The sequence below is a fragment of the Dermacentor albipictus genome, chromosome 1, assembly GCF_038994185.2.
Source record: "Dermacentor albipictus isolate Rhodes 1998 colony chromosome 1, USDA_Dalb.pri_finalv2, whole genome shotgun sequence".
NCBI lineage: Eukaryota > Metazoa > Arthropoda > Arachnida > Ixodida > Ixodidae > Dermacentor > Dermacentor albipictus.
The window spans coordinates 120,152,689-120,170,623 of record NC_091821.1 but is presented as its reverse complement, the minus strand read 5'-3'; the positions used below and the strand labels follow the sequence as shown (position 1 = coordinate 120,170,623).

General features: G+C 44.2%; 1 protein-coding gene across 1 annotated transcript; it reads left to right on the top strand.

Moving 5' to 3' along the window:
* Window positions 1-600: 600 nt before the first annotated feature.
* On the top strand, window positions 601-17,706 carry LOC139055653 (uncharacterized). The gene is made up of 2 exons (XM_070533182.1): window positions 601-663; window positions 16,106-17,706. Exons 1-2 carry the CDS (start codon window positions 649-651, stop codon window positions 16,802-16,804), a joined length of 714 nt encoding a protein of 237 aa, XP_070389283.1. The 5' UTR covers window positions 601-648; the 3' UTR covers window positions 16,805-17,706.
* Window positions 17,707-17,935: the final 229 nt, after the last annotated feature.

The following is a 17,935-nucleotide window of genomic DNA, read 5'->3' as shown; positions in this document are numbered from 1 at the left end:
TGGGGCTGACTGTTTTAACGTCAATCTCCAAAAATCATGTTGGTATTTTAGTGGAAAGAAGCTTGGTTCTTTCACAGCTCCTTTTTCGTTTTCTCTCTTACCGCAAAGCCGGCACGTTTGTAGCTTCTCACTCGGCAAAATAATAACAAGTATAAATTTGTTCACTAAAATGAACGGCGTTCCACACCAACAATATAAAAACAAAACAAAAACTGCCATCTTGACAAAGCTCTTTGTCTTTCGGCAAGTGTGGGTCGTTTCATCAGGTTCTTGTTCAAAAGAGGAGCCATGAGCACTTGCGCCATAGGGAAGCGGGGGTGCATCAGAACTGTCCGGTTCAGTTGTATCTGCTATATTATGCATTCGAGGTGACACTGCCGCAAAGCCGCGAAAGGAAATAACGGCGTGAAAAGATGCGAGGAATGGGCGGCACAGCATCAGGAAGAGCAAGCGCGTTTAACAAGCACGGCACATATGCGTGGAATGAAGGAAGTATGCACGTTTGACTGAATCCCTTCAATAACTCGCTCAGAGGCGCGCCGGGGAAGGGAAACGTCACGTTGATGGCGCGCGCTTCGGATTTGCCGAGACACCCCACCGGGGCAGAGGCCTTCTCAGAGGGCCGAGCGAAGCAGCTAGGGGGCGACGATGAGGCCGCTCTGGGTAAGTGACGACCGCTGTTGTCATATCGCTGTGCGCTGTGATTCGCATGATTGTGCACTAACCCTAATCGCCAGCTACGAGCGGCGCCGACCTTGAAAGCAGTTGGTACAACTGTAATGCCCAAGTTCGACGCACTGTTGGCGAGCTGGTGTAAATGATAACGATATTGTGCTGATGCATCAATTCGCCTCTCTTTGAAGAAGTGACCAAGAAATAATCAGTGTATTGTACCCCCTGAATGTACAAACGGGACCTAAACACCACCCCTTGCCCGCATATACCGACACTGCGCCTCGCCTATTTATCTGGTTTATTTTATATCCGGCTGTAATGAGAAATTTGACTTGCTGAATCCAAATGAAATTTAACAGGCAGATAAATGTTGCAAGCCATCAAGGGGTCAGAACTAATTGAAAATAATGAAAAGATGATTTTCTTTCCGAACTTTTTCCTTAATTCAGCCATTCACTGACTGGTAGATCGGGAGACGGCTTGTTAAATGACATGAATCAGGAGATTTTTACATGCGTTCAGTTACGTTATGACGCAACAAAGATGACGTTGCCATAGAAAAAACATCTTGCGGGTATCATCGGTAGAAAGGGACGCTGGGGCGAATTAAAAGCCATCACTAAAACTTCTTATTATATTCAAATGATGTACACCTGTCAGCAAAAGTACACGTACCAGAGATTTCACGATAAAACTCATTTTCTGCTCTGTCAGTTAATGGAACTTGAAATAAAAGACTGCAGTCCAAACTTGGCATTACGAATTTTCTAGTGCACTCATCAGTTTCCGTTTATGCATATTAATTACGAAGAAATTCTCATTTTCGGCAACCCCGTGGCCCGTGTACTTTCGCTCACGGGTGTACCTCACTTTGGGCAGCAGCGCATGAATTACAATTAGCATGAATTTGGCGTGTCCATATAGGCCGCATTTATTAACTAGAGCTCCTACATTCTTGAATTTTGATGTACTAAATATGTTCAGTGTCCATAAATCACTGGAGTCATGAGTCGCGAGAACTGTCTGGCGTAGTGGTATCGTCATTGTGCCCTGTAACGTTCTATCTTCAATACTTGTGCCAATCTTTGTGTCAAAAAATTCAAGAGCTAAGTGAACGTCCAGACAGGCAAAGCTCATTATAGCCGTTAGAAAGGTATAAAACAAAGAAAATGGTGCATTGAAAGCAGGGTTGCTTAAATCAAGGATAGCACTGGCAGATTGGTCAGCTTCCCAAGTATGTACCAGACAATGAGGCGCACAAGTTTCAACATTCTTAGATATTCTGTTGTATGATGTGACGAAAAAAAATTCTTATGAACAATTTGATTCAGCACTTTACGTGACAATTATCATGCCTTAAAACCGCATTTTCGCTCTACATTCAGTGAATGAGGGCACTAAGTACAACAAAAGAGGTCAGGCTCGTCACGACACAACTGACACTGCGTTCGCCGGCCCGTAGGTTGACATTAAGGACACCGCTAGTGGCGTCTCAATGAAGAGAGTTTTAAAAATGAATACGCGAGGCTATAGTCAATAACGTCATATTTTGAGCCCCATTGCCAAACCAAGTGTATCTCGTGCTATGCATGCACATTTTATTTATAACTCAACGTGCATTGCTGCCTAAAAAAGGGAGATTCCACAATCTTCCCTTTTTATTTGCCCCGCATGGTGCAGCATCAATGACATTATTGCATCCAGTTACGAAATGGTTTAGGACCCACTGGAGTAAGATACGATGATGCCGTTCCTCTGCTACGGTCTAAGCCTTTTGTATCTTGTATAAAGGTATGTTATCTCAAAAAAAAACTGATTCTTGATTCAAGGAAAAGTGGGTTGCCCATGTGTAATAGTTATCTATAGACGGTGATATGTCGCTAGGCATGCAAATATTGCTAACCTCTAATTGCGTAAAGTTACGCCGCAGTCGGTGCGGTATTGTGAGAGAGCTTGAACATTATTACTTTTATTTGTTTTGAAAACGTATATACACTTCAGAGGAAAGGGAAATGAAGGGTCAGGCTGGCAATTGCTAGCGGAAGGACACAATGCCTGCCTACTCTTCAGACGGGAGACAAAAGCATAGAAATGGAAGGTAAAATGAAGGGGAGGGAAGGGGAAAGAAAGTGCAAGATGACAAATCTCAAAGAGTTAAGCACAACACAAACACACAATTTATAGATCACGCACAGTAGAGAGAAACACTGCAAGTAACCCTATTAAAAGAATGCTAAAGACCTAGAATGAATAAGGTCCGAGGCCTTGTCATTTGAAGAGGAAGCGAAATGGGCTACAAGCGGTAACCTTATTTAGATCCTTATATAAAAATGAGGAGAGCGCGATGAGCTTGATTGGGTTAGGACAAATATATCTGTACTATGCTTACAGTAAAGCGTCAATATATAGTGAGTTTCATTGTCCCTATAGCCATATAGTGTGATACGGAGCGTTTCAGCCCCCCTGCTTTAAAAGCCAACTGTTTCAGCGCTGTTTTTCCCCTGTCCTACGTCACACTTCATTTTTCTAGATGAAGGTTCATCAGTTGATCGCATGGACTCTTTCTCAATTGCTTGCACATACAGCAATCACTTTCATATTAGTTGAGCGGTGTCTTTGTTTCTTTTTAACAACACGTCAGAACCGGCGCCTCCACGAGGCAACATGATATCATTGCATGCATTTAATTAAAAAAGAAAGTGAAGTTCACATGCCGCTTATCAAAATAAATTGTAGGCTATGATTCAATCTAGCCTACAGAACCTTCGCATGGTCCAGCTTAGATCAGACCCTAAAATGCTAAACAAATAATACGACTTGACAGATCGCGTTGTAAAATAATTTTATACTTTTTGTAATCTGAACATCTACGGGGCAGAAATTCATTCTTTTATTATACAATTCTAGCTCTAATATATGCCAGAAAATTTTGAAGTCACATTCATGCCAATTAGGGGAATTTTCTTTTATTTGTTAGCTCCTCTGTATGTATCATCTGTAAAGGTTCCTTCAATACGAGGTACGTAATAAGCTTTCGAGTCGGCACGAAGAACATTCTGTACGCTTTCAGTATTAACTCACTATCCTATTCATTGCGCTAGGCTTTTATACATGCTCTACTGAAACTGCCTAACGCTCCTAAAATTATTCAACCATTATATTTGCAAGCCTTTGCAGTGGCTTTCCGGTTTGCTTCTTAAACAGCGCCATCGCGAATGTCGGTTTTATTAAGATTGAATGTGTCATGTGCATAGAGTACAAGTGAAATTGCTGCCTTTATTTTTGCCCAAGAACTAAAAACTTAGTCCACAATGTGTGCTAAGTTTCTTGTTGGGCATTATGGTTGCAGAGGAGATTGATGTTTGTACGTACAGTGCGGTGCATTGTTAAAAAGAGAACGACAGCGGCAATAAAGTAAGAGCCGCTATTTGAGTAAGTCAGGTACTGCATTTGCGAGACACTTTTTATACAGGATAAAACGTGCCTCTAGTCCGCAGTGTTGTTCTGGCCATCCAGAGGAAGATGTGCATCATCTTCTTTAATGCACTAAATGTGATCCACAACGAAGGGTACTGCAAGGGTACTTAAAAAGAATACTTCATTCACGGCCAACTCTAGGCCTTCAGAAAAGATCATTTCTTGCTTTGAAAACGTTTTTGTAGGACACCAACATTTTCGGGAAATAATAAATTTCAGTTTATCCTAATATGCTAAATGGGTTATATAAATATTTTGTGCGTTCAAAATTGATTTATGTGGTGATCGTAATTTTTACGGTATGTGTAATTACTTGTGTTCTGTGCTTGCAGCGTAATTACTTGTGTTCTGTGCATTGTCTATTCAAAATGTTTGACTTGATATATGCGTATGTGTACTGAACACAAGCACAAAACTTTGCAATTCAGGCACTGTCGGATTGTATAGTTTTCTTCATCTGGTGTTCTACTGATTGCCATATTTCGTTACCTTATTCTCTTTTTTTGGGCATATTTGATTTCTTTGCTAAGTTACAAGGAGTAGCCGGTACCGCCATAAAGGTGCCAACATCTCCTATTATTCGCTTCATTAAAAATAAGAGCCGCACATGAGAGTGTTCTCTTGAATGGTGGATCGCACAGTACATAGCATAAATGAGTATAGCATGCACCTGCGTCGTTTTTGCAGCTCCCGGATAAGATCTTAGAAAGCTTATTCTGGTCTTTCAATGTAAGGCAACTGTTTATAGGGCCCACAATGACGGCATTGTTGCATTCAGTAATACGGGCCATGAAAAAGAAGAACACACGGCTTTCTGGTGTGCAAGCCCGTAGCTGATTTATAGATAGATTCAGATATATATGTGCGCGTGTGGGCAACTGGAAACACTCGAATGCATTTTCAAGATGAGCACCCAGTTTGCACACAGTTTGCACACAAGACTATGCACACAGTTTGGAGGACTGACTACTTATATTTTCCTGGAGGTTGGTGTTGCCACAATAAAACAAAAAAAGTTTTTATACTTCCTATTTCTTAAGACCAAACTGCAGTGTTCTACATATCGCCGGCTTGCCCTGAACAAAGAATATAGAGTGTTTCAGCGAACACTTTCAAATTTTTTAAAGCTTGCCTGTGCCAGATACCTCAATTAGAGTTGATGAGCCGATCCACCCGTAGCGGCGGACACTACTTGCACAAAAAATTGAAATGAGAAGTTGACTAATTAACAAGAATTCACTAATTAACTTTTAAGCTAATTATCTTATGACCCATATTGCAAGAATTCTCAGGACGACAACAGTTTGGAGATATAAATTCCTGAACTACGCGGAGAAATGCATTGGCGTTCCAGTTACTTCTGTGCTTAAGTGCATGAAACGACGTTTTGAGAAATTAACTAGCATTTATATGCAAAGTTCGGGAATTTATATCTCGAAACTGGTGTCGTCTTGAAAATTCATTCCAAGTGGATCCGCCTTGCGAACTCCACGACTATAATTTGTAAATTGCAATGTGGGCCATAATGTAATTAGTTACAAACTTAATTAGTAATTTTTTAATTATTTGTCGATTTTGCAGCTCAATTTTTCGTGCAAGTATTGTCCGGCGCTTCGAGTAGACCAGCTCATCAACTAGAATTGTGATATCTGCCACAGGCAACATTTAAAGATTTCTGAAAGTGTTCACTGAAACACCCTGTATAGTGCTATGCGCGTATATAGAACAGCCAACTACGAATCCGTGCAGTGCAAAGGAATGTGCAGGGCGACCTCACGATCTTGTAGACACAAAGATGCTTGTTCAGGGTTTTTTTTTTTTCAACACCACGAAGCACGATTTATCTGCATTGCACTCAAGAAGAAGCCCCACCTCGGGGCCAATTTCCATTTCTTTATTCAAGTACATCTCAAACGCACAAATGCTCTCATTAGACAGCCCCTGAAGTGATTTAAATAAAAAAAATTATTGCATTTGCTACATAAAGCTGAATTCTACCAACCGCAGAACTAAAATTTTTGTTTAAGAGGAAGCTCTAGTTCGGGAGCTCCTTTCTATGTACACGGGTAAGCAGAAATGTTTTTCCTCGACAAGCACTGTACCGAACTTGATGAGGTTTGTTGCATTTAACAAAAAAAGTTAATATATAGTAACTGTTGCACGCCAATTTTATAGCGTAGATTTCGTTATGAAAATTGTTGAAAATCACAAATTTTCAGAAAGCTATACTAGCAAGCACACAAGTATGTAACTTCGCAATGAAAAATGATATTACAATCTATTCAATCGCACTTAATAATACATATAAAGCACAGGAAATTGATGTATTATACATCACCGTTAAATGCGCCACTAATATGTGAGTAGTACTTTTGCAAAGTACTGGTAAACGCTAACGACATCAGGTAAGATATAAATTATTACATCAGATTCGTCCGTGTCGGATTCTGTAACAGATGCAGTTCACAGAACTGCGATATCTGTTTTTGTTACAGTTGCGGACGGGTTAAATTCATGCTTCTATATTTTCAACCTTAGCAATCTTTGGCAATCTTTATTAAAAGGCATTCATGCAATAAAGCTAAATTTCGCTTGCAGCAGTCACTATAGTTTAGCTTTCTCTCTCAAATGCAGCAAATTTCACTAAATCTTCCCCAACGGTTCTCTCAGAGATAATTTCTTCGTTTTACACGCATTTGAATTGGCGGCATGGGTGTTGGGATAGAGCTAAAGCTTCCTCTTAGGCTTCCTACTTCTTTTACGAAAATTATCACAATTTTGAAGCTTACAAAATTGAAGTACAATGTGTAAAGATCCATTACTGAGCACCCAAAACAGGTATAACAACCCCGTCAATAGATAAATGTAGTAAATGACTTTGCAGCTTCGGTGAAATTGTTGCAATTATTCATTGTTTTGCGAAAGTATCATTCATAAACTAGTGCTATATTTCAGAGTGGCGTGCATATACAAGAATTTCCTCGATCTGGATGTCGCAATAGGTGTGGTTTACAGAATCATTAATGATTGAATGACAGAGTTGTAAACCTTAGGCCCTATAACCCAAAACTATTTCAATATGTTTTTACTCCGTTCTCCTGACGTCAAAATTGCGTAACCGCCGACGCAAGCATCGGGCGGTCAACCGCAGGGTTGTGTGAACAGACCAATCAAACGCTCTCCTCGTTCATAGAAGGTCCTTTTTGTTCGCTTGAAAAAATGAATAAATTGGCTGACAAGAGGCGAGGGGCACGCTCAAGTGAAGAGGGATTCGATGGGGCTGAGCCACTGCACTGAAAATTGATAACCGGATGAACAGGGTGGTGCCGGCGTCTGCGATTGGTCGATTTCCCTTACTTAGCTACCGGTGGCTGGTCGCAAATCGCGGCGGCATGCAACGGAAGCTTAAGAATGACGCTAAACTGAATCCTGAGCAAGGAAGAGTTGGCAGAACGAGGTCGTAGACGTGCCTAAAGGTGCTCGAAAACGTTACAGGGCCATGCAAGAAGTTTCATTGTATGCAAACAAACGCATGCACTCCAGCAGGTGCGAGTAGCCAGTGCCTGAGTGATCGGCGGCAGCCATCTTTTATTCCTTTCGGAATGGGGCAGCTTGCGGCTATTCAGAAGAAAATTCAATTTTGTTCGACATAGTAGTGCATATTTAACGCGTACACGTCACTTTGAACCGGTGAGGTTTTGCGACGTCGGGTGACAGGCAGCTTAAGTGGGTGCAGTCCATAATGTTTTGACCAATAGACGAGGGCTAATTACGAAAGGCGTCGAATCAGAAACAACTATTTTTTTTCGTTTGGTGAAATCACGCATAATCAGGGTGTACACGTCATATGAGATGGGGAGATATCGCGGTTTTCGTGACGTCGAGTTACAGACAGGTGAAATGGGGGTGTTCCAAAAAGTTTTTGACCAATTGCATGGGAGGAACTGCTGTCCAGCGACCACTGGAAAGACGAGCTGGGCTAGTGCGGCGTGCACGAAGGACAGCAGAGGCCAGCGGAGCCCTGGAGCGAGGGCAGCTGACCAATGCGATAGAGGATGGACGAAGCAGCGGGGGAAGACCTCCGGAGAAGACACAAGAAGGAAGACACCCCTGAAGCCGTAGAAAAACCCAATTACTGGAGCTCAGTAAAGCTTTCCCTCACTCACTCACTGACCAATTGCGGAGGGCTGATTGCAGAATGGGAATAGCGCCCCTGATGCATGAGGTTTCTTTTTTCAAAATTCAACAAATTATTGTAAGAATAAGTCATCTACATAAAAGAAAAATTAGCTTGATAGAGTCGATATATATGTAACGTTTTCTTTTAAGTGGACCATACCTCATTAAATTTGGTGCAGTGGGTGACGTGTGAAACGATTCCGTTTTCATCTATTTAGATTGGGGCTCCTGATGCCAAGTTTTCTTTTGAAACCTACAGTTTTGTCTTCTTCTCCGCCACATATGAATTATCTGCTTGCAGAAAATAATCGTCTGCAAGCCTCAAGGCCAGAGGGCGTTGCAACACCGCCATGTCTTGCCGACAGGAGTGATTGTAACCAAACTTACAGGACATGCGCAACCCGCGTCTTTTAGGCGCAGGATGTATATCTGCACATAAAGGCCTGTAAATAATGTTTATGGAATAGGAAACGGGCTGACAGAGTCCATTCGCTCGTTAATTCGTCACGTGCTTGACTCATTCACCACGCCTTCTAACATTTAAAAAAATCTGGCTGGTATATACAGAACTGCAGGAACGATCATACGGTTTCAAGTAAAATGGTCTAACCACTACGCCACAGGAAAGCTCCGCAGGCGAAAAGCCGTACTCAAACTGTTATATCATCGTCCCGCACCGAAAATTACCTAGAAGTGACCTTATTTCTAAGATCGTCAAATCGGTTCTGTGTATACTTGTGTGAAAGGAAGAGCGCATGTATGAGATACAGTACCAAATAATAGTCGGTGGTTATGATTTGGTTCTGGGAGCAGACTTAATGGTAGGAATCAAAGAAGCCTCGAATGGCAGCATGAAGAAGCAGCGACAGTAACGACACGCATATACTCGTATATAGAAGACAAAAATGACAATTACAAGAACACAAAGCATTGAGCATACTAGGAAAAAACCGAAGCGTTGCTCCACAGCGTTCGTAGTGGACACAGCACGCTAACGATTATGCGTTCCACGAAGCCGACGTGGCGACGACGCTCGATGGACTGCTCGAGGGGAGACGGCGGGCGGACTCTAGCAGACTCTTGTGCAACTGCTGGACGACAGTAGTGGAAAACGTGTCACTTATAGGTCGTCCATTGTCGATCGATCGGGTTCCTTCGACAGCTGTTGACCCCCAGAACGTTGACGCCCAACACCGGGCCAACACGTCTTCACTGCTCCTTTTGTCCTCTCCATCTGACATCGTCGCCTCTCATTCTGTCCTGCACGTGCGACACCGGCCTCCTCGAGCTTGCGCTCTATTGCACATGCCCTATCATGTACAACATTCACTGCCGCAAATACCTTGGTCACAGGTGGTCTTGTTCTTGCCGTCGACTTAGCGTTAAGGCAACGTGCGAAGCCGCTTTCATTATTACACCGGCTATAGTACAGACTTACAGCGGATATAAGTTTCAAAGATTACTGTGAAAATGAAGCACAAGAAAAGTGCCACAATTGTATCAGATGCTCGACTACTTCACACGTATCTACTTCCAACGCCGGTGTGCTGAGCACGTATAAGTAACTTTTTTGGCTGAGGGACGCACGCGACGACAAAGAAATTTGGGCCTGACGACTGCTGTCGCGAGCAACTTAGTTAGGGGGATTAAATCGTCACTGGATTACTAGATGGTTATTCCCAACTTTTCCACAGTTGAATGAATCAGAGTACTGCAATTTCTCTGATGGAGGCTAAAGAAACGACATGTTGTGCGAAGGAGCGGTCGATTTTTTGTGTGTGTTTTGAGTCGTTCAGGAACACCCTTTAGCAAGTACGGTATATTGTATCATTCGTTTTATGGCTTCTGGGAAACAAAATTGTGGCAATTACCTTTTCAAGCAGTCACTCAATGCCGCAAAGGGGTTGCAGGTATTTTTATACCACGTAAGTCGTAACCCTTACTTATCTTCCTGGTTGCATCGAAGGAAGCACAGTTTTGGAAGAGCGTGTATGGGTACACAAATAAAGCCAGCAGAATACGTGAACAATGGGCTGTGGAGAAGCACATAAATTAATTGTCAGCTCACGTTTGCGTTCTTCACTGGATATGAATTAGTGCTAAAAGGATACTGGGAAAAATAGCAATCACGTGTTTTCTATTTTGCACGCTTCCAGAGTTGTCAGATATGACAGTAGGTCAGGAAGTGTACGCAATAATGCGTTACCCAGTTTGTTCATATTGCCTTTTTAATTCGACAGCGTCAAACGGCCCATTGAGCGAAAAAGCTGCCATCTGTCGTCTATAGCAGCGAATCGGCAGGTGAATTCCCATTAGCTACGACGCCACTCCCCCTCGCTTTTTGTCTCGGAAGCCGGCCAGCGGTGCGTATCTCTCTCTTTCTCACCCCCACTGAGCTTAGCTGCTGCGCGCGTCTGCGACCTTGGTGGCCATTGCTCCTTCATCGGTCTCTCGTCGTGCAGGACGTCAGTGGCATGCGGCGTTGGCAGCGCAGGCGGCTGCTTGCTGGCTCGGGCAGCACGTACCGCTGTCATAGATTACTCGCAGCTCAAAACTCGAAGAACTGCTCAACGCCATTCAATTGGTTATGAATGCTTTCGCATTCACAACTCATAAGAAGTTCTTAGGTGTCCTCGGATTTTTTTGTTGTTTCTTGCAGACTGCCGAAATATTGCAATCAAGAAAAAGATAATCTGGTAGAATTCATCTATGGATGAGTGTCAATGTCAATACGAGAACATCCCGACTCGTTTCGTGAATTCTGTTGATGCGCTGTGCAAGATAGCATGCTATCATGACAGATAGCATCATAGAAATCCTGGTTTATGTTACTTCTGGTTATGAAGCTCCTGTGGCTACGAAGGGAAGGGCTAGCACATGCTGGTGATTCGAAATGAAGTCTCGCATACGGGATTTGGCCTTTATCACTCAGTTTCCGCGTTTGATTTCAGCGACATGTCTTCCATCATTTTAAAAAGAAACAATTGTCGGTTTCAGTAAAAGGAACTGCTTTCATGGTGTAATTGTTCGTACAGTGCTTTCTGGATTAATGCTGTGATTGCTGATTGCTTATCAGGTCGTTGCTGTGCTGCAACGACCTGACATCAATAAAATTGACCGTTTAAGCCCATCTCATTTTTATGCTATATGGAAACTAAAAAAATGTTGCATTTTGTGTACACGGTAACTTTCAAATAAGTCGAGGCAGATACCTATTGCTATAGTTATTAAAAGGGGTTAATTTATACTTTACGGTGCATTAGTTATTCAGTCACATAGCCTGAATAACAATGCCCATTCTAAGTTGCAACGATATCTCCTTACTTATTTGCCTAATGTAAAACACTTCTCTTTCTTTCATTCACTAATGACCATTTTTTATCTTCAATTTTTGAAGCTTATGTAACGGTTGTGCTCTCGCCGGAGGTCGACCATTAACACATTAGCGAAGTGATCGCGCGGTAGCCTGCGGGCAGCTTTATGTAGGCCATAGCTTTTTGATATTCTAATGCAAAGATTAAGAAATTTCTCTTTGTAAAATAGCTGGCAAGAGAGAAAGACAAGAGAGAGAAAATGATAAAAGGAAGGTAGGGAGGTTAACCAGGACTGAGCCCGGTTGGCTACCCTACACTGGGGAAAGGAAAAGGGGGACGGAAAGATGAAAAGAAGAGAAAGTCCACTGGAGATATCAGTCGGTCTATCAGTCCGAATCACAGGCGCTCACTCAATCCGGTCGCTTTCAAATATCGCAGCAGCGCTTTTGTGGCCTTTTGTAGCTGCGATATGCGAGGCCATGGTCCCAAGATCTTCTTCAAGGTGAACGGCTTCCCATCCAGCTGATTGAGAGCTGTGCAGAGGTCTTGCCTTTCGTTTTCATAAGATGGGCAGTAGCACAGTAGGTGTTCTATGGTTTCCTCGACACCGCAGGCATTGCACTTGGCGCTATCAGCCATTCCAATCAGAAATGCATAAGCATTTGTGAATGCGACTCCCAAGAGTAAGCGGCACAGCACTGTTTCCTCATTTCGCGGAAGACCTGGTAACAGCCGCAGTTGCATAGAGGGATCGAGAGAATGCAAGCGATGGTGAGTGAATTCAGATGTGTGCCACTTCTCCAATGTCAAAGAGTGCGCTAGCTTGCCTAAGTGTTGGGCTGCGTCGGTCCGCGATAAAGGTATTGAAACAAGGGTTGCTCCTTCGTGTGCTTTTCTAGCAGCTTCGTCAGCGAGGTCGTTGCCGGAGATACTGCAATGACCAGGCAGCCACTGAAACACGACGTCGTGTCCTTTCGCGATCATGAGATGGTGCATTTCTCGTATCTCCGACACGAGTTGTTCACATGACCCGCGACGAAGAGATGCCAGAAGACATTGTAAGGCCGCCTTGGAATCGCAGAATATAGCCCACCGATTAGCCGGTTGGTTATTAATATAATCAACGGCACCTCGGAGGGCAACAAGCTCCGAACCAGTCGATGTTGTCAAATGAGAAATCTTGTACTGGATGCTTAGTGATCGTGATGGTATAACCACTGCGCTGGTGGAGCTGGTCTGAGTGGAAGAGCCATCCGTATATATGTGTATTCGATCAAAGTAGAAAGTGTGCAAACAATCCAGAGCTGCTTGCTTCAAGGCCAAGGTAGGCAGGTCGGTCTTCTTTCTTATTCCTGGAACCGTAAGACGTACTTGAGGTTGTTTTAAACACCACAAAGCTGAGGTTGAACGTGCAGAGGGTGTGAAACCCGATGGTAAGGAGGCACGATGGATGCTGACCTTGTTGGAGAAGGACGCCTGTGGTCGTCGTTCCGGCAGGCACGCAAGAGAGCTTGACTGCATCCGTGAAACATGACGAACATGGGCTCTAAGCGTTTCGGTACTAATATAAGTCGTGATCGGATGGTCTTGAGCCATTACAATGGTTCCAGCTGTTGAGGCGCTGCGCGGAAGGCCTAGGCAAACACGTAGTGCCTGCGCCTGCACGCTCTGAAGTTCTCGAAGATTAGACTTGCATGTTTTAGCAAGCACAGGAGAACTGTAGCGTAGGAATCCGATGAACAGTGCTCGATATAACTGTAGCATGGAGCCCACTGACGATCCCCATGTTTTGCCGGCGATGAACTTGAAAACGTGAACAATAGATGTGAGCTTCTTCTTTAAGTGGGCAACATGAGGGCTCCAAGTGAGGTCTCGGTCTACAATGACGCCCAAGAACCGGTGATTTCTCTTGTAGGAGATAGGCTGACCATTGATGCATACCGGATAAGGAGTCATCGTTTTTCGCGTAAAAGCGACTAACGCACATTTGTCTGTTGAGATGGTAAGGCCCTGTGCGTGAAGGTAGTCAGATACCTGTGTTGCTGCTTTCTGTAACCGTGCGCGAACCTGCAGGCGAGTGACCGCTGATGTCCAGATGCAGATGTCGTCGGCGTAGATTGAAACACTCACTGTTTCCGGTAGAGATTCGGCCAGCCCAAGAAGCGCGAAGTTGACAAGAATAGGGCTTAGAACACCACCTTGATGAACGCCTCAGCATGTGTAGTGGTCGGTAGTCGGACCATCTTCCGTTCGTACGAACAAGGACCTTTGTGTCAAGTAGTTACTGACCCATCGATATACTCGTCCCCCTAGTTCGATTGTCAAAAGTGCGTCTAGAATGGTTTGATGGAAAACGTTGTCGTAAGCGCCTTTCACGTCAAGAAAGAGTGCTACTGATAATCGCTTCCGATATTTTTGTTGTTCCACAGATGTTACTAGATCGATGACATTGTCAATCGATGAACGACCCCGTCGAAATCCCGCCATAGAGTCAGGGTAAATCTTGTAGTGTTCAAGGTACCATTCGAGACGCATGAGGATCATACGTTCCATGAGCTTCCCGACGCAGCTTGCAATAGCTATAGGCCGATAGGATGCCAGTTCGAGCGGTGACTTTCCTGCTTTTAGAAGCGGTACCAGGCGGCTACGTTTCCATTCCTGTGGGACGACACCATCTTGCCATGAACTATTAAAAATGCTGAGGAGTTCTCGTCGTGCTTCTCTGCCTAGGTGGCGCAAAGCAGTATATGTTATGCCATCGGGCCCTGGTGAAGACGAACACTTACAGAGCGCCATAGCAGCTTCTAGCTCTTCCATAGAGAATGGAGCGTCCATACTTGCATCTCGTGGGCCGGGGATGTTGCCTAGAGCCATGTCAGGGACTAAAACTGTGCCGCCGGCGACGTTCGCACAAAATTCCTCTGCGACGTCTATCTCACAGCGGTTTTGATAGAGAGCAAGGGCGTTGAATGGGTGTCGTTGCTGGGGACTTGAGCAAAGACCCCGTACGGTACGCCATACACAGGACAATGGCTTGCGGGGGTCTAGTGAGTCGCAAAAACACTTCCATCTTTGATTCGCTAGCTTATCCATACGGCGTTTGATCTTCTTTTGCATGCGCCGAGCTTCTCTGAGGTCAAGAATTGACTTCGTGCGCCTGTACCTCCTTTCAGCTCGGCGACGTAGAAAGACAAAGTAGAGAAAGACAAATGGCGAGAAAAGACAGGCAGGTTAGCTAGTGTAAGTACCGTAAGTGCTGGGGAGAGGGCCAAAGGGAATAAAAGGAGAAAGAAGAGAAAAAAATTCACACAGTAACACGATGGAACGCGCTACAACATTCAACACAAGCCCTTAAAAATTTCAGCAAAGCCCTTATGGCCTTGAGTGCCGAAACCCGTCTGGACCAGTGTCCTAGAACTTTTGCTTCGGTGAAGGGGTAATTGTCGGGTTTTTCGAGTGTGGTCACGAGCATTTTTCTTGGCACTTTGAAATGGAGACATGCGCAGGGGAGGTGCACGATCATCTCCTCGCAGCCGTAGGTGTTGCAAGTAGGGCTGTCGGCCATTCCAATGCGGAAGGAAAAGAAGTTTGTGAATGCCAGAGAGGGCTGATACCGGACTGCGTAACAATGTTCAGCTCTTTCTATGTGTTGTTTTAGAGTCATCAAATGTTTACACAGTTATGACAAAGTGAACGACGGCTTTCGGGTGTGATGCATAAGCATAAGCATTGAATAGCGCAGAGGCACAGCTCTTCCCATTTATTCCTTTGCATGGACGGCTAAGTCTCACAGCATGACGGGGTAAAATCAGCTGCAGCCATATGCCATAATAACAATCCGCAACAATCAGTAATGGATCTGCAGCCTGCACCAACCTGGATTTAGTTCGTCCGATAACAGTGCAATACACGACAGACGAAAAGCAAAGCATCCTTTGCCTTTCGCTTGCAGCACAATGAAAAATTAGTAACCAGGATGAGATACAGAAAAGCGGCTGTGTAAAGAAGCAGTCTATTGGCGTAATTGAGATTATAATTTAGTAACCTCACGTGATTCTCGTGAGCCACCCCATACATCTTTTCATCCACTTAATTAAGTTAAGTGCCACGAAGACAAGTCCAACAATTTGTAAGTTGTCACCAACTTAAAAATTGAAATTCTGACACAATAAGAACAACTGTAAAGATTTGGCCACTCCATTGAACGCAATTTCGTAAATGTCGCACTTCAATAGCTGCGCAAATTTTTGAAAATTCTCCCTAGAAAAGTAAGCCCCAATAATATGTTTATATTTAGCTCATTTGCGAACTGCATGAGTGCATGGTATTGCGGCATTCATACGTATAAGTAGCTTTAGTTAACTTGGCACATGTCATTATAATGAACCATTAAATAAGCATGTAAGTACAAGAAATTCCGGCACACCTACACAAACTCATACGTGCGCATTCACTTGCAGGGAGTAGCAGTGACCTGGAGTTTGCTGGCACTCTGTCCAGGCGGTGAGTCAAACTCGAGGGCGGCACACCTTTTGGAGCGCATTCGCCAGATGACCTTCCCCGGCAGGCACCGTGGCGGGCCAAGGCCCATGACGAGCATGTTCGCACTGGAGCCGGACTTTGGTGGGCCTTTCCTCTACGCACGGAACAACTTACAGAGAATGCCCTGGCAGAAACTATACGTATACAACCGACCCATGGGCTTCCGTCACAGGCGTCGTGACAACCGACCATACATGCAAGGCAGAAAACTCTCCAAGATCAAGGTGGTCAAGAAGTTTGTGACACACCCACCAGTCGACACCAGCAGTGTCGTCTTTCTTCTGGCGCCTCCAGTGGTGCCAGCTCCGCCGTCGTCACGGTGGATCTTGAAGCATCCTGCACTTCTTTCTTGGAAGATGCCGGCAAGAATACCACCCAGCAGTAGGCATCAGCCACCTCGCAAGGTTGAAGCAGCTACAAGGAGCAAGGCCCGGCCGCGGTCCTTCGTGTACTTCACCGGGGCGCATACTTCTGATCCACAGGCCAAGATGGCAGCTGGTTCCAGCATGAAAGAGATCACCATCATCCACAAGAGCAAAAAGTACACGATCAGCGCAAGCAGCAAGGCGCGCCTCAAGGGACATCCGGGCCTTGTAGTCCATGTTAGAGGCATGTGAGTGGACATGAGACAGCAACCATCGGCCACCAGCCCATTTGCGCAGAGCACGTGAAGATATGGACATTCTACCCTGGTGCTTTATATCATCATTGCTTTCCCGTTCTCCTATACCCATAGTGTAAGCGGTTCGACCAGTCAAAGTGCAGCCCTGGTCAACTTCGTTAGAGGTGAAAACTCGTCGAGTTAGTGAATGTTTTGATGATATGGTACGGTTCACACAAATGTCAACCCATGGCTAGAAGAACCGAATATGCGCTTACACTCAACTAACAATAATATTGGTAAGGCAAAAATATAGTGTCCATAACGAAACAATTCAAGTGAGCAAAAATAGTGGTCATGTGACAGATCATTAAAATATCTACTCGTGGTGCTTTTAGCTTGATCGCAAGGTATTTAAATTCCTTCCGACTCAGATACCGTTATCACGCGGGAAGGCATATCTTAGTTGAAATGGGAGATGGATAAACATCGGACCAAAAGACCGCAGACGCACACTGTCAGATTTGTCCCTTGTCATCCCGTCGTGCTCTGCAGCGATTTTTGTTGCCCTCTCCTACTTTTAGTAAAACGTGCTGAGCTTCTTATATTATCTAATCATTTTAAGCAGCTAGGAATAAGCTAATCACTTCAAGCCGGTTGTTTACAAAGTCTACATGACTTAGTAAAAAAATGTATATCTCCGAAGCAGGCACTGAGGTCTTGCAGCGTAGATTTGCTGATGCGCATTCACGTGTCTGCTTTATTTCATTGTTTTGTTATGGCACATATTTTTCTTTACAACAAAATAGATAGCTGACAGTAATGGCATCTCCTGTTTTACTTGCATTACGTCATCGTTTGTGCGAGAACTGCCATTCAATCTCAATACGTATACGTTCATGAATACTTTGTTTAGCGCAAAACAACAGACACAAGAAAGACGACAGGACAAGGCGCCTTGTCCTGTCGTCTTCCTTGTGTCTGTTATTTTGCGCTAAATAAAGTATTCATGGATTCGCACCAACTAGCCCGCCAACGCATTGTGCTGAACGTATACGTTCCCAGGCTTTCCTTTGCCTCCTTCTCTAAGTCAGATGAGTTTCAGTGTTCATGCTAAATCAAGCATATTTCTCGAACAACAATTTTC